Source organism: Crotalus tigris, unplaced genomic scaffold (assembly GCF_016545835.1).
Source record: "Crotalus tigris isolate CLP2741 ecotype Arizona unplaced genomic scaffold, ASM1654583v1 scf7180000019553.37968852642:3898890, whole genome shotgun sequence".
Classification (NCBI taxonomy): Eukaryota; Metazoa; Chordata; class Lepidosauria; order Squamata; family Viperidae; genus Crotalus; species Crotalus tigris.
In genome coordinates, this window is record NW_024097591.1 from 1,634,344 (window position 1) to 1,655,050 (window position 20,707).

At 48.3% G+C, this 20,707-nt stretch overlaps 1 protein-coding gene across 2 annotated transcripts in view; it reads left to right on the plus strand.

The window, feature by feature from the left end:
- Positions 1–20,707, plus strand: part of ASH1L (ASH1 like histone lysine methyltransferase) — a 51,214-nt gene that overhangs the window by 1,370 nt on the left and 29,137 nt on the right. For both annotated transcript variants that reach the window (XM_039363528.1, XM_039363529.1), the window contains exons 2-3: positions 2,321–2,841; positions 15,705–20,484. In XM_039363528.1, the coding sequence (XP_039219462.1) occupies positions 2,422–2,841; positions 15,705–20,484 (5,200 nt within the window). In that variant the 5' untranslated portion in view covers positions 2,321–2,421. The remainder of the gene's footprint in view (positions 1–2,320; positions 2,842–15,704; positions 20,485–20,707) is intronic.

The following is a 20,707-nucleotide window of genomic DNA, read 5'->3' on the forward strand; positions in this document are numbered from 1 at the left end:
GTGTGTATAAGATGTGCGGGCAACCCTTTAACTGAGTCTATTCGGTCTGTAGGTGCAGCCATTTAGGGGGTATATTATGTGTCTGCACACCTTTATATGGGTGTTATGTGTGACTCTGTTAGGATTGTGTGCACACAGTTATGGGTGTGTATCACACATGGCACTCTTGTGGGATTCCCTCGTGTTGAGACTTTGTGTTGTCAGATTCTTGGGTCCTCGCTGTTCACCCTGGAGGTTGTGGTCCAGCTCCAGAATTCTTGATTTTGATGTGGGAAGTCTTCCTCTTCTTAACTGTGAGATGTATCTCTACGCCTGTTTGTTTAACCAGGTGTCTGTGTGTGTAGACTTTGGTTCTAGATACAGTATCTATGTATAAAAATTATTTTTGGGTCGTCAATAAGGTGGCAATTCAGAGGGCTGAACCGTCTATCTAAAGTGTGTATGAAACTCTTGACCACACAGTTCCATAGTTGAAACTTTTGCAGAGGGTTGCTAAATAAATTTGATTTTCAAGAATTATTGCCAAGTGCTTCCAGCATGAACTGTATGTACAAGCCGAAGATCAATTCCTTGATATCACCTCAGTATTGCCATATAGTCAGCATAAGGCATATTTCATTAGTGAAAGGTAGCACAGAGTGTCTATGGGCACACCTACATGCATAAACACGCATGTGTTTTGTTTGATATACAAATGTTGGAAAACTCTTAGCCAATTGCTGTTTTCTAGTGTGTCTATGTATCATAATAGGTCATCACACACAGAGAGATTACATGTGCTTTGCATGCTGATTTTTTATTTAAATATTGCCTTTGGCTCCCATATGGCGAAAGAGACTCTTGACAATCAGGTTAACCTGCTTAGAACTGCCCTGGAAAGCAATTCCTGCACAAATCCTGTGCAAGTAGTTTTATAAAACATTGCTAATAATTTTTGTTTTCATATGCCACAATGCATAAGCTCCCACAGACCATTTTGCTGGTCAATTTGGGTTTTATAAAATAGAGGAGAAAAAGAGTGTTGTATAAGATTTAAAAGACGTTCAATATCACATATCCTACAGCCAGAGCAGGACTGTCATGTCATTATATGGAAATAAATGACATGTCATTATTGGGAATAAAATATACCTATCAACGCTGGTATCCATGTGTGACTTCTTTATCCTCTGGTGGAAGCAAATAGCTTGCCTTCTGTTTGTCCCCTAAAACAAAATTTTTACAGCTAAGAGGTTTTGCTTTTATTATTATTATCATCGCATAATAAGGATTCTCCTTATTTTCCTTGTGTGATAACTTTCATCTCTTTGTTCATCAACCCGAGATCTAAATACTTATCACGTGCTATCCATCATTTCTTCTTGACCTGTTCAGAGTTTGATTGAGGATTTTGGGGGGGGTATTTTTATAATCTTTTTGGAGAGAATAAAAGTCATTTTGGCTGGTTTGGGGAATTCCAGGGTTATGACTACCTCTCATCCTGTCACTTGGAGTTTCCTCTTTGATAAATTTAACCACCTTTATCTTTTGTTAATAGACTACCAGAATCAGCCTTAATCTTATTGATGGTGACCCTCTTGAATTGCAAGGTGGGAAACCAATGCATTTGAAAAATAAACTAGGGTTAATTTTCCCAGAATCTCGTTATTTCAGTCACTGGGAAGAGAGGAGAAATAGGGGAGATCGTCTCACTGTGGTTTGAATTGTCTTTTGAATTGGGGGTTCAGCCGGAAGGGAGACCCACTGAGACCACCACCCACCTCCTTACGTTGTCAAGCAAACGGTTCACCTGTTGAGAAGCAATGCTGGGGGACCAAACCAGTAGGGGGCGGTAGCAAAATTGGTACTCCCAATGACGTAATTGATTACAGTGTTTTTTTTTTTTAAAAAAAAAGTCCATTTGACCTGATTGATACCTGTCTAAATCAAACAGCCTTTAAGCAGAAGCCAATCACTGTCGATAGTTAGATGTAAAGATGTTTGTTTGGATTTAGGTGCCCCCCATTTGGCCCAGAGGCGGCCTGTGCAACAGAAAAGTTTGCGTGGAATCCATGAAGAATAGATTTGTACAAGACAAATCTTCCCTTTGTCTCGAAGCCTTTTTTGATACCTGTGTTTCTTTTCAGCGTTCGTGTTTCTCTTTGCCCTTTCTTTTGAATTTTCCTAAACAAAAAGCGAATACCGTTTCGCATTTGCACAGCTAGAGTGCCCGGACGCCTCGGCTCCCTTACTTTTTTTTCTTCCAGCTCAGCCCCGACACAATTCTGAATCTCTGCCCTCTGAAGTGAAATTATTTTCTCTCCTGTCTTTCCGTTAACAGTGAGAAGATGCTGGCCGCCGACGTCCGGAAAGAACTCCCTACGGACCGCGTGCCTGCCGCCTTTTAAGAGAAGGAGAGTTTTGCCAGGGCACATAACTGGGATGGACCCTCAGAATACTGCTATGTTAGGGTTGGGTTCTGGTTCTGAAGGGTTTTCTTGGAAGAACCCCTCTGCGGCCGCCACGGGAGTTAGGCGAGACGCGGAGCTGAATGGTAGCACCAAAGAGGAAGAGGAGGAGAAGAGGAAGAACCGGGAGAAGAGCGGCGGTAATGAGGCGGGGAAAGAGGGGAGCCTGTCTGAGGCCCAGCAACAGTTCTCGGTGAAGGAGACCAACTTTTCCGAGGGGAATTTAAAACTGAAAATTGGCCTGCAGGCTAAGAGAACTAAGAAGCCCCCCAAGAACTTGGAAAACTATGTCTGTCGCCCGGCCATAAAGACCACTATTAAACAGCCCAGGAAGGTGCAGAAAGTCGGGAAGATGGGTGAGGAGAAGAACGATCCGGGATCTGCCAAGCAGCAAGTGAGTTGTGTCTGTGTTTAAATTCCAGTTTGTGTATCCAGAGCGGGTTTGTTTTTCAATTGATAACGGGACTAGCTTTCGGTGTCTCTCTTCCTCCTTTCCAGTACAGGTTGTCTTCGGCTTACAACCTATAATTGAGCCCAAACTTTTTGTTGCTAAGGGAGACGTTCACTGGCTTTTGGCTCCATTTTAGGACCTTTCTTGTCACGGTTGTTAAATGAATCACGGCAGTTGTTAAAGTTAGTAACGTGGTCGTTAAAGGGGAATCACCTGACCCCGGGTACACTACAGCCGTTGTAAACAGGGTTTCCTGCTTGAGCAGAGGTTGAACTAGATGACCTCCAAGGTCCCTTCCAACTTTATTATTATTATTATTATTAAATGGGAGTCAGTTCTCAAGCGTCTGAATTTTGACCACCCGATCACGGGGAATACTGCACAAGCCAAATCATAAGTCGCTTTTTTCAGCCTGGTTGTAACTTGGAACCGTCACTAAATGAACCATTTTTAAGTCGAGGACTGCCTGTCTCCCTCCTCCCCTTATCCTGCGTGTTTCTGCTTTAAAAGCCCATTTGATGTTGGCTGTGCTGGTTCTGTGTTCTGATTTAGACTGACCTGCAATCCAGTTTTGCAATTCCAAGAGTCACACAACAAAGGGGTTTTGAGAGCTGAGTGTGCTTGCCCCACATTTATCTCGTTGCAGTCCTTACAGCATAATGTAGTCCATTGGTATCATCCCAATATTGTGGGATACAACATCACACCTGAGAAAAATGCAGATTTCCTGCAAAATTCAGGAGAAAGATGGAGTTTAAACGGACGTTTTTTTATTATTATTATTTGTAGCTCAGGCTTTTCACCATTATATTGTGTAGACCCAGATCTTGGCAATTTGTTTTTGTCGATCAGAAAGGTCCCAAAGGTGCTTTTTCAGAACTGAAGAAGCTCCTTAGATAAGGAGCGAAAGGTCTTCAAGGCAAAACAAAGATGTCCAGTTGCCTTTTGAAAAAGCACCTTTGAAACCACCGTGACCTGGACGAGAAATCTCCATAAACATTGATCAGAAAGGGCTGATAATTATCTCTGCCAGCAGTCTGATTTACAGTGACATCTGAATAATCTACCGGGGGGGGGGAACTCTGCATACTGTTTGAACCCCTAGCCTAGGATAACCTTTCTTTATTAAATTTATATTCTGCTTTTCTTGCTATCAATTCTGCGCCGTGCCCTGATGTCCTCTCAATTATTGACGAGCGGCGAGACCTAATTTAGACAAGTGCTTCTCAGCCTGGCCTGTCTGTTTGTTTTTTAATGCCACCAGACAAGATGCATAATAAGCTGTAGACCTCAGTAGCAAGGAGGTATGTGGATGTAACCAGAGCAGGTGGGAATTGTAAGAGGAGAAAGGAAGTGTAAAAAAGACAGATATATCCATTTATTGCAGAGTGCAAGGGGGGGGGGTTGATAGTTGGCTAAAGATACAATCATTTCTCTGAGGACATAGTATTCAGTAAACATTGTGTTTTGAAGGTCAATGAGAAATTGTCTTGTAGAGGCCCAGTGTGTGTGTGTGTGTGTGTGTGTGTGTGTGTGTGGTGTTTAAAACTCCAGTCTGCCCTTTCTCCCAGGTGACATTGCTTCACCTTCAAAATTCAACCTGTGTTCATTCTGGCCTCACCAAAATATTCATGCCTTGGCGAACCTGGGTTTCAGACGCGTGGCTAAACAGGCTTCGGATTGGATAGAATTTCTACCTCCCTCCTTTCAGTACCCATCCATTTATTCTTGTTAAAGTAATCCCACAGTGGCGTTTTATCTAATGCCTTCATTTGCGTGCTTAAAATGTTTTTTTCCAAAGCGATGGCAAAAGGCTTTCAGAATTAATGTTCCCATTGTAAAGATTGAGAACGGCTCCGGAGAGCACCTCACGCTGTCCTAAATTGTCCGGTTCCTTTGAACTTCAGCCCTACAAAATAAGTATAGGTAGATGTCAAACCAGCTGTAGGGGAAAATATTTTTTTTATTATTATTATTTTTGAATACAGGTATTTGTGCTCCTTTTCTCAGCACAGCTTAATTGCATGAGCAGTTTTGAACCCATGCAATGGTTTATGCTTTAAATATAGCTCGGAAGCTTTTGCTGGCATATGAGAATAACCTGTGATTTTTTTTAGTGTGCCTAAAAAACATTCGAAAATCCAGGTGTTTCATTTCCAGAACTGAACAACTTGATAAAATGCACCCACCATCTTCTTGGGAAGTTCCATAATTCATGCCTCTAGTCTAGCTGATGTTTTGCCATATAAGCAGGTAATTCCCAACCTCTGCGGGCTGTAACTTTGCTAAAATTAGCAGGGTGATTTATCTTCTCTACCTGTAACCCTGGCCATTGTCCGAAGGCGGAAAGTAAAACTCTCCAGTCGTTAAGTCCCCCCAACCAAAAGAAACCCAATTCATACCTTGTCCTTTAAGGAGAGAGACATCAAAATAGGCATTTTGTAAGAAAAAAAGGCTAAATACCTGGGTTCTCTTTTTTTGGGGGGGTGGTCTGGTGTTTTTTCCCCCTCCCAGTTCTTTTCACTCTCTATAAATATTTATATTGCCTGCCTGTTGGGGGGGGGGTCTGTCTTTCCATTATTTTGCAGACTGCAGGGGGAGGAGATCTATCGTTCTCCAGATGTTCTTGGATAGCCACCACCTGTTCTCCCTGGGTATTGTCCCTACCGCGCTATGGCTATTTGGCTGCTGCCCTTTTTCATAGCCATTTTAGAAGCACGATGGTGTCCTATTTTGTTGTCCTCCCACTCCTTTGCTCAAAGGGACCCTTTTTTAAAATTGTAACTGTCAGATCAAAACGTGAACGGTGCGATTTGGGTTGTTACTGTCCTTCGTTGGATGCAAATGTGTCTCCCGTACGATGATTTGGTGTGGCAGATTTAAGGAATGAAGGCCTGGCCCTTGTCAGAGGGAAATTGTAGTGTTTTGCGCAGACATTTCAAGAAAAGCGTGAAGACGGACATCCTAAACACAATAGAAGAGACTATTTGTAGCTCATTGTTGAATTGTGGGGTCCTTGGTGCTCTCTGAGCTTGGTGGTTTCCTTGCAGACGTTTCATTACCCAACTAGGTAACACCATTAGTGCTAGAATGGAGTGGGGTTTGCTGATGAACACAATGTGACCTAGCTGAGTCATGAAATGGCTGCAAGGAAACAGCCACGTTTAGAGAGCAGCAAGGACTCCACTTTAGAAATAAAATTAATACAACCAGCAGGCTAAGATCTAACACAGTATGCGCGAAAGAAAAAAGTGGGTTGATAAACCAAGAGTAACAAGCAGAAACCAAGCAGGCATCTCGGGAGAACTGAGTTTGCCAAACAGAATGCTACAGTTTTGAATATTGTCGTTTCCTATAAACAACTTGTATATATCCTTCTCTGGAGCAGATTTCCAGGGATATAGATCAAGTCCATCAAGATGTTTCCTCCTTTAAATCTCAATTAGCCGTGGCCTGCTATAGTCACAGTTGAAGAGAGGGGGGGGGAATGTTAAATATTTTTATTTATTTATTTTATTTGCAAAGGAAGTTCACAGGTAATGTTACGGTCGCCTCACCCTTCAGTGCTATTTTCAGGATGTTTATTTTCTGTGTGGTGAAACCTCAGGGGCAGTGGTTTCCTCTCTTTGCTATTTTTTTTTTTTTTTAGAAGTGCTTTATAAGCTAATGACATAATAAGGAACGTTAGCACTAAGGTTGGGGATATTGGTGTTAAGCGGAGGGGTTTTTGTAACTAAAATCGAAATTATCTTTTGAGAGTAACACTCAGAACTCTTTGGAGTCTTTTGGCAAGTCGTCTTCTCAGGGGTTCTCCAAATATAGGGGATGATAGGTCTCAGAATTCCCTAGTGGCATGATGGAGATTGTAGCCCCGGCCCAGCTGCGAGACAGACCTATGCACCGTATCACTGCAAGGTTCATGCATAAATTGCAAAGTGCAGCGATTTGCAGCCTACATTGCTGAAGTGCAGGAAATGTGGCTTTAAGCCTACAGTAGTAGTAATAATAATAATAATAAAGTTGGAAGGGACTTCGGAGGTCATCTAGTCCAACCCCCTGCTCAGGCAAGAAACCCTGTACCATTTCAGACCAATGGTTGTCCAGTCTCTTCTTAAAAACTTCCAGTGTTGGAGCATTCACAACTTCTGGAGGCAGGTTGTTAATAATAATAATAATAAAGTCGGAAGGGACCTTGGAGGTTATCTAGTCCAACCCCTTGCTCAGGCAGGAAACCCTGTACCATTTCTGACAAATGGCTATCCAGTCTCTTCTTTAAAACTTCCAATGTTGGTGCATTCACCGCTTCTGGAGGTGGGTTGTTCCACTGATTAATTGTTCTCATTGTCAGGAAGTTTCTCCTTAGTTCTAGGTTGCTTCTCTCTTTGGTTAGTTTCCACCCGTTGCTCCTTGTCCTGCTTTCAGGCGCTTTGGAAAATAGCTTGACTCCCTCTTCTTTGGGGCCGCCCCTGAGATACTGGAACAGAGCTATCATGTCCCCACTCGTCCTTCTCTTCGTTAAACTAGACATACCCAATTCCAGCAGCCTTTCCTTATATGTTTTAGCCTCCAGTCCCCTAATCATCTTTGTTGCTCTTCTCTGCACTCTTTCTAGAGTCTCAGCATCTTTTTTACATCATGGTGACCAAAACTGGATGCCGTATTCCAAGTGTGGCCTTACCAAGGCATTGTAAAGTTGTATTAAGACTTCATGTGATCTTGATTCTGTCCCTCTGTTAATGCAGCCTAGCACTGTGTTGGCTTTTTTGGCAGCTGCAGCAGTGCCAAAGGAAAAAAAAAAAAAAAAGAAATCTGCCCCAGGGCCAAGGATTTCGCGTGACATAATAGGGCAGTAAGTCGTCCAATAATTTTGTCAGAATTATTAATTTATCCTTAGGGCTCCCTTTTGAACCTAGTTTGTTTGTTTGTTTGGCCTGAAGTGGAGTTTGTTAATGATGAGCAAGCCTTTGATTGAGCTAAAAGTAGAATCCGGAGTGTATATGATGCAACAGGAGCTTAGTGGATTTGCATAGGTCTCTCTCAGTTGTGAACCTTGTGTCTTCCACCTGGAAGGAAGTCCCAACCTCAACAAGCTTCAAGGGTGGGCATCAAAAGAAGCCAGGGGGAAGAGAAGAAATAGGCCATACCGAATCAGTTCTTACAGAATACAGAATGGTAGTTAGAAGGGACCTTGGAGGTCTTCTAGTCCAACCCCTGCTAAGCAGGACACCCTATCCCAGGGGTCTTCCAACTTGGCCCTTTTGTGACTTGTGGACTTCAACTCCCAGAATTCCTCAGTCAGCGTGCCTGGCTGAGGAATTCTGGGAGTTGAAGTCCACAAGTCACAAAAGGGCCAAGTCGGAAGACCCCTGCCCTATACCATTTCAGAAGAACGGCTATCCAATCTCTTCTTACAAACCTTCAACGTTGCAGCACCCACAACCTCTGGAGGCAAGCAGTTCCACTGATGAACTGTTCTCACTTGTCAGGAAATTTCTCCTTGTGTTCTAGGTTTGCCTCTCTCCTTGATTGGTTTCCATCCATGGCTGCTGCTTCTGCCTTCAGGGGTTTTGGAGAAGAGGTTGACCCCCCCCCTCTTCTTTGGGGCATCCCCTCAAATATTGGAACCCTGCTATCATGTCCCCCCTAGTCCTTCTTGCCAGACTTGAAGTACAAGGGCAGCTTTTCAAATGCTGCATGATTTATTTATTTGTTTGGTACGGTTGGTCAACTGTAGGCAAAACAGTCCAAACAGGAATGGATCAAGTTTTATGTCCTTGTCAAGGTGGCCTAGTTAGCCACGGAAAAAATGGCGCCTGACTTACAATGCTGATCGGTTCTGCCCGTCAGTCAGGAAGCTGCCCTGGCTGAGGACGGGCCTAAACCTGACACTTCATCGTCCCAGTCTGACTTCTGCAATCACACTAGCTGTCCACAAAATTCCTCTCCTTCCTGCTTTTTACTGCTGGAGGTGGCAGCAAACAGCCATAAAGTTGTAATCCCAAAAGCCCTAGGCATTTTTTTTTTCTTCAGATGCCACCTACTACACATTTTGCTTTTCCTAAAGGTTCTCAACTCTCTCTCTCTCTCTCTCTCTCTCTCTCTCTCTCTCTCTCTCTCTCTCTCTCTCTCCTTCTCTCCTTCTCCCTCCTTCCCTCTGTCTCTCTTTCTCTCTCTGTCCTTTTATTTCTAAATTGGAAGCGATCCTGGTTAAGCTTGATTGCAGCTCTCCCTTCTCTCTAGAAGGGCTTTCACTCTAATCACGGGTATGAGTTTGGCTGCTTCAATTTCCTTCCGAGGGACAGAACTTTGTACGTCCTCAGAAGGGCTCTGTCGCTGAAAGAGGCACTCCAAGGCTGGGTCTCATTTCTCTTGAAACCAGGGCCCTGGAGTAGAAGAAGTTGGAAAGGAAAGCCTGGGCAACACCTGGTTCAAACCGCAAGGCTTAGAAGCTTGCCCTTGGGGGAAGCGGGAAGGAAACCAAACTGGCTGGAAATTTATCTCCCAACGATTCTCGCACGTAATTGCTCACATCCTCACCCTGGCTGCCTTTTCATGACAGCCCAGATCCACCCTTGATGTCTGCATACCAATGCATCCAGCCAAGGCCTCACCATTATTATTATTATTATTATTATTACGCCTCCTTTATTAGAAAAACGTACTAATCCACCCTGGGTGGCTTTGCCTCCTTGGGAACTCGTGATTCGGGCAGCCCACAAGAGAGCAGCGAGTCGCTTCAGACCTAGATGAGCAAGGGCAGAGCCCCTGGAATATTCCACCTATTTATAGGCATTCTCCGGAACGACACAGAGGGGACAGCAGCAGCCAACCGGCACTGCGCTTACGGCTTGCAACTTGCGATTCAGTCGAAGCAGCTAAACAAGATGGAAGCGGCTCCTTCTCTCTCTCTCTCTCTCTCTCTCTCTCTCTCTCTCTCTCTCTCTCTCTGAGCTCCTCACTTCCCCGAGAAAGTGCTGAACGCAGGTGTCTTTCCAGTCCCTGCAACGTCCTTGGATAATGCTGGTGAACGCTGCAGAATGTCTCCCACCGCGGGCTGTCCTTCAGCTTTCCCGGCTATTGAGAAAAAAAAAAAAAAAAAAAGCCACGTGAGGATTTCCTTTCAAGCCCACATTTTGTCGGATCAGCTAACAGAGATCAAGCGCCTTCAGCAGGGCGTGCCTGCCTGCCTACCTGCCTCAGTTTCATCACCCTACCTTCCTAGCATGTTGTGGAGGAGAGGCCACAGGCAGGAAGCCTGTCCCCTTTTTTCTTTGAACGCTCTAGATCAGAGCCCCCCAACCTTTGGGGCACCGCGTGGTTTTGCGGGCTTGCCTGCATCCCACGGACGGGGCTTTGCTTCTTTGTGGCATGCCACGGACCGGGGTTTGGGGACCCCTGGCTTTAGATTGGGGTTTCTCAACCTTGGCAACTCCCAGAATTCCCCAGCTGACATGTAGCCCACTCAGCTTAAAGGAGGAGGAAACACTCTGGGTGCTGAGGCTGCCTCAGTTTCCCAAGGAGCAATCTACAGAGGCATCTCAAGGCTCAAAGGAGTAGAGGGGAAACGCCCTTCAGCCGAAAGTGGCCATCAAATTAATGAGTACAGGCTGTCCTCGACTTACAAAGTTCATTTAATGGCCGAAGGTGCAACTGCACTGGAAAAAAGCAACTTGTGACCGTTTTTCACACTTATGACCGCTGCTGCATTTCAACTTCAGACGCTTGGCAACCGGTTCATATTTATGACGGTCGCAGCGTCCCAGGGGAGGGTGTTTCACGTGATCCTCTTCTGCAGCCTTCTGACGAGCAAAGTCAATGGGGAGGGCGGATTCGCTTAACGGCCGTGTTCCTAACTTAACAAGCGCAGCGATTCGCTTCCTGCGGCGAGGAAGGTCGTAAAATGGGGCAAAATTCACCTGGCCAAGGTCTCCCTTAGCAGCGGAAACGTTGCGTGCGTTGGGGACGACCTGTACATACATGAATGCATAAAACCGGCCTGAAGAGACTGGACAGCCATTTGTCCGAAACGGTGTAGGGTTTCCTGCCCGAGCAGGGGGTTGGACTAGATGACCTCCAAGGTCCCTTCCAACTTTACTATTATTATTATTATTATTAGGTGGAGAAAGGAGCTTTGCCTTTTGTTAATTGGTGCCATCCTGTCTGCCCACCTCACAGCTGTCGTCCCTTTTGTGGCAGATAGGTCAGGTTTGTGAATCCCTAGTTGCTCCTTTGGATTGAGGAGGAGATGGTTTACGGATCACAGACAATTTCCCAAGCAATCTTCCACCTTCCGCTGACTTTGGCAATCAGGGACAGCACAGGGATGGTCTGTCAGGCTGCTGTCTCTGAGCTGGCTGCTCTTTGAGGTAGAGAATTTATTCGTAACTGCTGTGAAGAAGATTGGAAGTCATTTATAGATAGAGAGATAGGGAGATAAGAGAGATAGAGGTAGGTAGGTAGGTAGGTAGGTAGGTAGGTAGGTAGGTAGATTAGATAGAGGTAGGTAGGTAGGTAGGTAGGTAGGTAGATAGATAGATAGATAGATAGATAGATAGATAGATAGATAGATTAGATAGAGGTAGGTAAGTAGGTAGATAGATAGATAGATAGATAGATAGATAGATAGATAGATAGATGGATGGATGGAGGTAGATAGATAGATAGATAGATAGATAGATAGATAGATAGATAGATAGATAGATAGATAGATAGATGGATGGAGGTAGATAGATAGATAGATAGATAGATAGATAGATAGATGATAGATGATAGATAGACAGACAGACAGTAGACAGATTACATAGAAGATAGAGAGATAGATAATAATAGAGGGAGAGAGAGAGTGATGATAGATAACACACACACACACACAAACACATATATATATATATATATATATATATATATATATATATATAGAGAGAGAGAGAGAGAGAGAGAGAGAGAGAGAGAGAGAGAGAGAGAGAGAGAGAGAGAGATATGTCTACCTGCCCTGATCTTTTTCACTTCTTTTATTTCTTTTTCTTAAGTGGCGTCCTGAATGCTTAGAGACTTTAGAGATTTCAGTAATAACCCAAGGAAATTGTGTATGCAGGTCCCACCCTCCTCACGTATGGTACCCCCCCACACAGGTTTTTACCTGCTACTTTTTGACAGGGGTCCTGCCCTGGGTGACTTTCAGGAAGGTGGGGTCTAATTTCGAGCGAGGTTGCCATGCTATGCCGCCTTCCTCTTCTCCGCCCAACCGCAACAGGAGGAAGTAAAATATTTAATACCTTCTGCCCGTGACCCCCTGCAGACTGAACGAATACAGCTGGTGGCTGCTTAGAATGATTTTATTTTATTTTATTTTATTTTTAACCCCACCAAATCAGCTCCAGTGCACCATCAGGAGTCACGTTTTTGGCCCTTGAGAACAGGCCGAGTCGGACTGAGCCGAGCCGAGGCGCCAGCTTGAAACTTGTCCTTTTGGCCATGTAAGGGAGCCCCGGAGCACGCTGGGTTCCTATTTTGGGAACGCGCACACGGGTTTGTCATTTCGGCTCTGGTGCCGCAGAGTGTGGCTGTCTCTTCAGCTGCTTGCTGAGTCCTTTGAGCCGAGAAAGAAGCATCGCAGTCCTGCAGGTTCCTGGTGAAAATTTGCATTGGGGAGCAGCTGCCACCATGCCAAGCTCGGCTGAATGCCCCCCCCCTCTCTCTGGCTAAAGCTGTGAGGCACCTTTTAGCAGCCCCCCTCCCCTTTCCTAACCCTTGTTGGAAGGATGGTTGTTGGAAAACTGGTGCTTTTCCAGACTTGGCTCGCCCCACTGATATGGCTTCTCTCCCTGGGGCTGTTGTAACGGCAAAGGTTACACTGCCTTTGAAGGCTCTGCAGTTGGGGCAGGTCACCCTTGGCTGCTAAGCAAGGTCAGAAATGAGAGATGTGCCGGCTTGAACATCGACATTTAGATCTAGGTATTTAGGTATCTAAACCTGGATCTGTGGATGGCTTGAAGTCGCCTTTCCTGCTCTAAATACCAGCTACCATTCTTGGGCTGGTGCGGGACCCTGCCCTTCTCACAAGCCGGAACTCAGGAGCTTGCAAGTCCTTGTTTTTCATTGCATAGGATCCTAGGGCTGGGAGGGACCCCGGAGGTCTTCTAGTCCAACCCACCACCACCAACAGAGGCAGGATACCTTATTCAGGTAGTCCTCGACTTAAAACAGTTCCTTCAGTAACCATTCGAAGTGGGGGGGGAAGCGACTTAGGATGGTTTTATAACCAGCATCCCCATGGGCACGTGATCCAAACGCAGCTGCAGGGCAACTGATTCACATTTATGGCGGTTCAGCACGTGATTCCCTTTTGTGACCTTTTGACCAGCCAAGTCAATGGGGAAGCCAGATTGAGGTAACAACTGCAGTGATTTAACAATCGTGGCACGGAAGCTTGTAAACCGGGGCAAAACTTAATTTGAACAACCGTCTGTCTCACTTGGCGCAGAAATTTGGACCTGGGTTGCGCAATCTTTCCTTGGAAACTTCCAGGGTTGGAGTAAGTGCCCATAACTTCTGAAGGCAAAACCATTCTATTGGTTAATTTTTCTAATTGTCAGGAAACGTCTCCTTCGTTCCAGGTTGCTGCCTCTCCTTGATCAGTTTCCGTCCGTTGCTTCTTGTCCTGCCTTGACGTGTTTTGGAGGATAGCTTGACCCCGTCTTCTTTGGGGCAGCCCCTCAAATATTGGAATAATGCTATTATGTCCCCCCTGGTCCTTCTCTTCATTAGGCAATCTAGGTGATTCCCAAGGTGACCTGCCTGTTAGTAATTGAACTACCCTAGTAGTTTATCTTTTAAAATATTAAAGGCCCCTATTTTTAACCCCACAAATATCAATAGATTGACCTAAAACCCAAGCAGTTGTTTTGTTATGGCTCTTTCTTTCTTTCTTTCTTTCTTTCTTTCTTTCTTTCTTTCTTTCTTTCTTTCTTTCTTTCTCTCTCTCTCTCTCTCTCTCTCTCTCTCTCTCTCTCTCTTCTTTCTTTCTTTCTTTCTTTCTTTCTTTCTTTCTTTCTTTCTTTCTTTCTTTCTTTCTTTCTTTCTTTCTTTCTTTCTTTCTTTCTTTCTTTCCCCTTCAAACCACTTGTTGTTGTGGGTTTGGTTCCCACACCAGTGTTTGTTAACCTAAGCAAGACAGTCAAATTCTCACCGTGTGGCCGGGCTTTCGGTTTGTTTGATTTCCTGTTTGCTTTTCGCTTTGTTTTCTTCCTTCTAACACTTTCTGAAGTGCCTGTGTAATTGTTTGGATTATCCGCTTAGGTCTCCTTTTGTAGACCAATCTGTACGTGTTTTAAACGTTTTAAAAAATATATCAGATCTTGCATTTGGCACTTGGAGCTGGATGTCAGGTCCTGTCTCCCGCCCTTGTACGCATAGAATACGGCAGTCCCTTGTCAACCCAGAGCCAAAATTATGTTTTGAAATATATACGTGTGGGTGTGTGTAATATATTCTGGTTCCTTAGTGAAAGTTTACTTGCTCCGTTTGTGCTTCATCTTCCTATCAGCATGTAAGATTAAGCCTTGTGGCTGATTGTAGAGCATTTGTGGCACAATTCCAGTAAGCTTGTGTGTGTGTGTGTGTGTGTGTGTGTGTGTGTGTGTGTGTGTGTGTGTGTTATGGGCTTCCTTTCCTCCCCTAATTATGCCTCCTTGCCTACACTAAATTACGTCTGCAGTTAAATAGTCAGGTCTTTTTTTTTTCCCCTTCTGTTCTGGAAATCCCCCAGCATGCTGGAGGACCTATGAATGAAATATTAATTAGTGACATGGATAAATGAGGGAATTCCAGTAATTGGACAGACAAACCAGATAGGTGTGCTTTTAAATAGGAAGAGGAGAAAAATCTAAGCATTGGGGAAAAAAATCTCCCGTATCTTCTTTTCCAAATTCCCTAAAACTCTGTCCAGCAACTAGATTTGCAGGTTGAGGGGTTCAAGGCGTACGATTACCCTCCTTGTTGTTCCTACGAAGTAGTAAGGGATCACTGGCTTTCCAATCCGTTTTACCTTGGCCTTAGCTGACTGCCACATCAGATAAGAGGACTCCAGTTAGCCAGCTACTGGTGCCATATCACAAGGATTGTGTGTGTATGTATGTGTGTGTGTGTCTGTATGTATGTATGTATGTATGTGTATGTATGTGTATATATATACACACACACACACACACTCATTCTGAATGATCTTTGGTGTCTTTCCTGCATTCTAAGAGTAGGGGTTTTTTTCTTTCTGTCCAGAGACATCATGCTTAAAGCGTTTGTCTTTTTAAAAATAAAACGTATCTTCTGTCACAGTGAGTCTTTCTCCCCTCTCCTGCTTTCAGTCCCTGTGTTTGCCGAGATTCTCAGCCATCCAGGTCACGATGGTCTCAAAGGTGCTTTTTCAAAAGGCAACCAGACTATCTTTTTTTCTGAAGGAAACAGGCCCTGACTTTGCAGAGGTGGTTCCCCCCACCCTCTTCATCTTGTCCACATTTTCCAGTCTGAAAGTATTTGTGAGCAAGTCTTGGGTTTACGGTATCCACAACGTGGTTTGCAAAAATAAAAAATTCTAACCCTGGCAGGGTGACACATGCATTTCCCAGTCTGCAAGGTTATTCGATCTTTATATATATATATATATATATATATATATATATATATATATATATATATATACACACACACACACACATACACACACACACACACACACACACACACACACACACACACCTTCATGAGTCAGATGCTTTAAAGTATTTTTTTTTTCTTATTTTATTTCATAGGACCTCTCCAAGCTGACTGTGGAAAGCTTGCTTGCTGAGAGCAGAACCAGAGACAGCAGCCCGGCTTTGAAGAGGCTTTCCCCGCTGCCTTCGGACGGGCTCGACTACACGAAGCCGGCCTTCTCCGCTCCCATCAGCAGTCGCGACCCTGACTTGAAAGAACGAGCCAATGGACCCCCGACGGTAACGGAGAAACTGGCCCAGTTGATCGCAACCTGCCCTCCGGGAAAGTCTTCCAAACCAAAGCAGAAGAAGCCACCCATGACGGTTGTGTCTGGATTTGCTAAGGATTCCGGGAAGAAGCTGCCGATGGCCGGGGCCACAGCGGCTACTGCCACCAAGGACTTCCCCAAGAAACCAATCTCCAGTGGCACCATCGACCTCGACTTGGTTAACAAGGAGTTTGTCAAGAAAGCGCCAGGAACCGGCGGCGGTTCTTCCGGGAATTTAATTAGTAAGGAAAACGGGAGCAAAAAGCAGCCAGGGTCCTGCCCGAGCGTGGCCGGGCTCACGAGCAAGGACTGTGAAAAAAGGCCACCCATCCTTAGCTCTCCATTGGGACTGGTCAGCAAGGAAGGTGGGAAAAAAACCCCATTGGTGACAAGCATGCCACCGGCCAGCAAAGACTGTGGGAAAAGGCTGCTGGGGACCAGCACTCCCATCGGACTGGTCAACAAGGATCCTGGGAAAAAATCACTCGGCGTGGTCAGCCCTCCCAGATTGATTCATAAAGACTCGGTAAAGAAGCTTCCGTTACCTGGAAGCGCAGTTGGATTATTTAATAAGGACGTCGCAAAGAGACACCTGGGGTCCGACGGTCCGGTTGGATCGGTCAGCAAGGACTCGGTGAAGAAGCCTCCGGGTTTTGGGTCCTCGAGCGGATTGATTAACAAAGACTCCGGAAAGAAGCCATCGGCAGCCGGGCCCCCAATGGGGTTGATGGCGAAAGAGTCCCTCGTCAAGAAACACACAGGGGTGGGCATCATGGCCTCTCTGACTTCGAAGGACTCTGGGAAGAAATTGGTGGGGAGCCCCAGTTTGGCGGGGCTAGCCAGCAAGGACTTGGGGGCGCTGAAGGCCGACGCCATGAACCTTCCGACGGAGCCCTACAAGCGGTGTTGCGGCAGCGGTTCCCTCCCTCTGGAAAGCCACGTGTCCCCCGGTCTCCTGAAGGACGGGGCCGGGGGCAGCAAACCCTTTGAAAAGCACCTGGCGAGACAGAGCAGAGACAGCCTCCCCGAAAAATTGCCAGCCCAGCGAGACATTTCCAGCGGAGGCAAAGACGGAGCCCGCGGTCAGCAGGAGAGCCCTCCCGGCGAAAGGGGCACGTCCGAGTCCTCAAAACAAGAGAAGCATCTCCCGGTGTATTGCACGTCTCCCGAATTCAGGACCGCCGGAGGCGCGTCGGAGATCTCGACCGCCAAGTCTCCGTTTAGCGCCGTAGGAGAGGGGGGCCTCCCCTCCCCTTCCCCAACTGCTTCGGTCGCTACTTTAACCCATAGCCCCCCGACGGCGCTGTCTCAGGTCCCTTCCAATCCATTGCATGCCAACATGCCAGAGCTCTTAGACAGCCTATCCGAACAGGCCAGCAAGGTTCCATCTGTCTCCGACAGCGCCCGCTCCGGTATGAACAGACTGGGGAATCCTGGCTTGTACGCGTCCAGCAAAGGGGTTGTTCGTGAGATCAGCAATTTTAACTCGGCCTGCCCTGAGGAATCAAAACTGGGTCCGGCCACGGGCAAGAAAGCCAGCCTGGTCAGCGAGACCAACCTCCACGCTTCCCTTGCCCCTTCGGTGGTCAGCTTCTCCAGCTTGTTCAACAACAAGCCCTTTCTGAAGATGGGGGCGATGAGCTCCTTAGGGAAACCGAGGCCAGGCCTGGAGATCCTGAGAGGCAGCAGTAGCACCGACTCCCAGAGCAAGCCCTTAAAGAAACGGAAAGGGAGGAAACCCCGCTGGACGAAAGTCGTCTCCCAGGGCGCCTGCCAGTCTCCCAAAGAGCTTGAGTTAGGTAGGCCCGAGCTTTTAAAAAACATGCCTTGCGGCGCGCTCTCCGGCGGCAGCCTGGACCAGGCCAAGCTCTTTGAAAGCGTGGGCCCGCCGGCCTTCGCCGAGCACGACTTCCTGAAGCGGCATTTGCCCAAGCTGAGCAAAAGCGGCAGCTTGCAGCCGCTCTCTCTCCTGGGCAGCGTGGAGAAGGAGCCCGGCAAGTTCTACAGCGCCCACATGCCGACCTCTGTGGGCTGCCTTTCGGACGGCTTGTTCCCCGATGTATACAAGTCCAAACGGAACCGGTCGAAATCCAAGGAGATGCCCCAGTTGGAAGGGCCTCCCAAACGGACCCTGAAGATCCCGGCCTCCAAGGTCTTCTCCTTGCAGTCCAGGGAAGAGCAGGAACCCCCCGTCTTGCATCCAGAGGTGGAGATCCCTTCCCTCCGCCAGAGCCTGGCGGGGCAAGCGTTCCCCAAGAAGCGGGGCCGCCCCAAACGGCAGATCCGCTCGGGGATCCCCATGAAGCCGCCCGTCCTCTCCGCCGCCCCTTTCGTCAGCCCGGAGAGCACAGACAAGATGGAGGACACCCTGGACCAGCCGCCCGGCGGGGACTTTTTCGAAAGCAGCAGCCAGCTCGGCAGCCCCGAAGAAAACGGCGACTCCAGCACCGGCAGCGCCAGTGAACCGGAGGGCGAGCCGGAGTGCCAGGAGGTCAAACGCAGCAATGGGCAGCTGGTGAAAACCATCATTCGCAAAATCAACAAGATGAAGACGCTCAAGAGGAAGAAGATCCTGAACCAAATCCTCTCGTCGACGGAGCCCAACAAAGGGAAAGTGCCATCCAAAGCCCACACCAGCGTCTCCAGCTTGGCGGCCACCTTCAGCACCAAACTGGGCCAGCAGATCAACGTCAGCAAGAAAGGGACCATCTACATCGGCAAACGACGGGGTCGGAAGCCCAAAGCCAACTTGAACAGCCTTTTGGCGGCCAGCTCTAGCTTCGCCGTCCTGGAGAAATCGGGCCAACAGGCCGCCGGAGGGATGCTGGGACAAGCAGGGACCCCCTTGCTCCCTCCGGGCCCGAGCAGCAACCCCGAGGTCCTTCCATCCCCTGTTTGCTCTCAGTCGTCGGGAACCAGCGGCGGGCAGAGCCCCATCAGCAGCGACATGAGCTTTGTGGAGCCCAGCTCGGTGCCGTGTTTCCACTTGCACGGCCGGCCCGGGAGCGTGGTTCAGACCTTGGCGATGAGGAAGGCCTGCCGGGCCAGGCGGAGGCTCTCCCCCCCCACTCTGCTCCCCAACTCTCCCTCCCACATGAGCGAGCTGGGCTCCCTGAAGGAGGCCACCCCCTCCCCAATCAGCGAGTCCCACAGCGACGAGACGGTCCCTAGCGACAGCGGCATCGGCACTGACAACAACAGCACCTCAGACCGGGCGGAGAAGTTCTGCGGGCCCAAGAAGCGCCGGCACTCCTTCGAACACGTCTCCCTGGTGGCCCCCGAGGCCTCGGCCGTGCTGAGCGGCCTGAAGGAGAAGCACAAGCACAAGTGCAAGCGCCGGGGCCACGACTACCTGGCCTACGACAAGCTGAAGCGGCCCAAGCGCAAGCGGAAGAAGAAGTTCCCCCAGCTGCGGGGCAGGCAGGACCCTGACTTCCTGGCCGAGCTGGAGGAGCTGATCAGCCGGCTGAGCGAGATCCGCATCACGCACCGCAGTCACCATTTCATCCCCCGGGATCTGTTGCCCACCATCTTCCGGATCAACTTCAACAGCATCTACAGCCACCCCAGCTTCTCCCTGGACCCTTTGCACTACCTCCGCAAGCCGGACTTGAAGAAAAAGCGGGGGCGGCCCCCCAAGATGCGGGAAGCCATGGCCGAGATGCCCTTCATGCACGGCCTCAGTTTCCCTCTTTCCGGGACCGGATTCTACCCTTCTTACGGCATGCCTTACTCTCCGTCGCCCCTGGCGGCTCCCATCGGCCTGGGCTATTACGGACGCTACCCCCCCACCCTTTACCCTCCTCCCCCCTCCCCCTCCTTCACCGCCCCCCTCCCTCCCCCCTCTTACATGCATGCCGGCCACCTACTCCTCAACCCCGGCAAGTACCACAAGAAGAAACACAAGCTGCTGCGCCAGGAGGCCTTCCTGACCGCCAGCCGGGCCCCGCTTCTCTCCATGAGCACCTATCACCCCAGCGTCCCGCCCGAGATGGCCTACAGCTGGATGCTGGAGCACAAGCACCGCCACCGTCACAAGCACCGGGAGCACCGCTCCTCGGAGCAGTCGCCGGTCCCCCTGGAGGCCTTGGCGCCTGCCGGCTCTTCGCGGACGGTCTTAGAGTCCCTGAAACGCTACCGGTTTGGGAAAGAGACCCTGGGCGAGAGGTACAAGCATAAGGAGAAGCATCGCTGCCACTTGACTTGCCCGCACCTCTCGCCCCCCAAGGGGCTGCTGGGCCGGGAGGAGCAGTGGGCCCGGCGGGAGACCCCCGAGAGCAGCCCCCTGACCTTGGGACTACAGACCCCTTTGCAGATAGACTGCTCCGATTCGCCCCCCAACCTCCCGTTGGGGAGGTTCACTCCGAGTTCCGAGCCGGCCAGTAGCGACGAACATACCAATCTGTTTACCAGTGCAATAGGCAGCTGCCGCGCGACGGGCTCAGCCGCAGGGCGCAAGAAACTGTCGGAGGGCTCAGGACTTTTCAGCCCCCAGGAAGCATCGGTCGGCCGCCCCCTCCGGAAGGAGGCTCTACCTGCCAACGAGAAGGCCGTGCAAGGCCTTACAGGTAAGCACCTCTCTTTTCCCACACCTGCCGCGAAGAATCAGACTTTCTAAATTGATTTCATGACCAAACTGGGTCAACGTCGTCAGTGCTGGAAGGGACTGGGACTTGCGGAGAGGAAGGGAGGGAGAGAAAGAGAAAAAGAAGAAGAAGGCGAGAGAGAGAGAGAAGGAGAAAGAGGGAGGGAGGGAGGAAGGAAGGAAAGAAAGGAAAAAAGAGAAGGAAG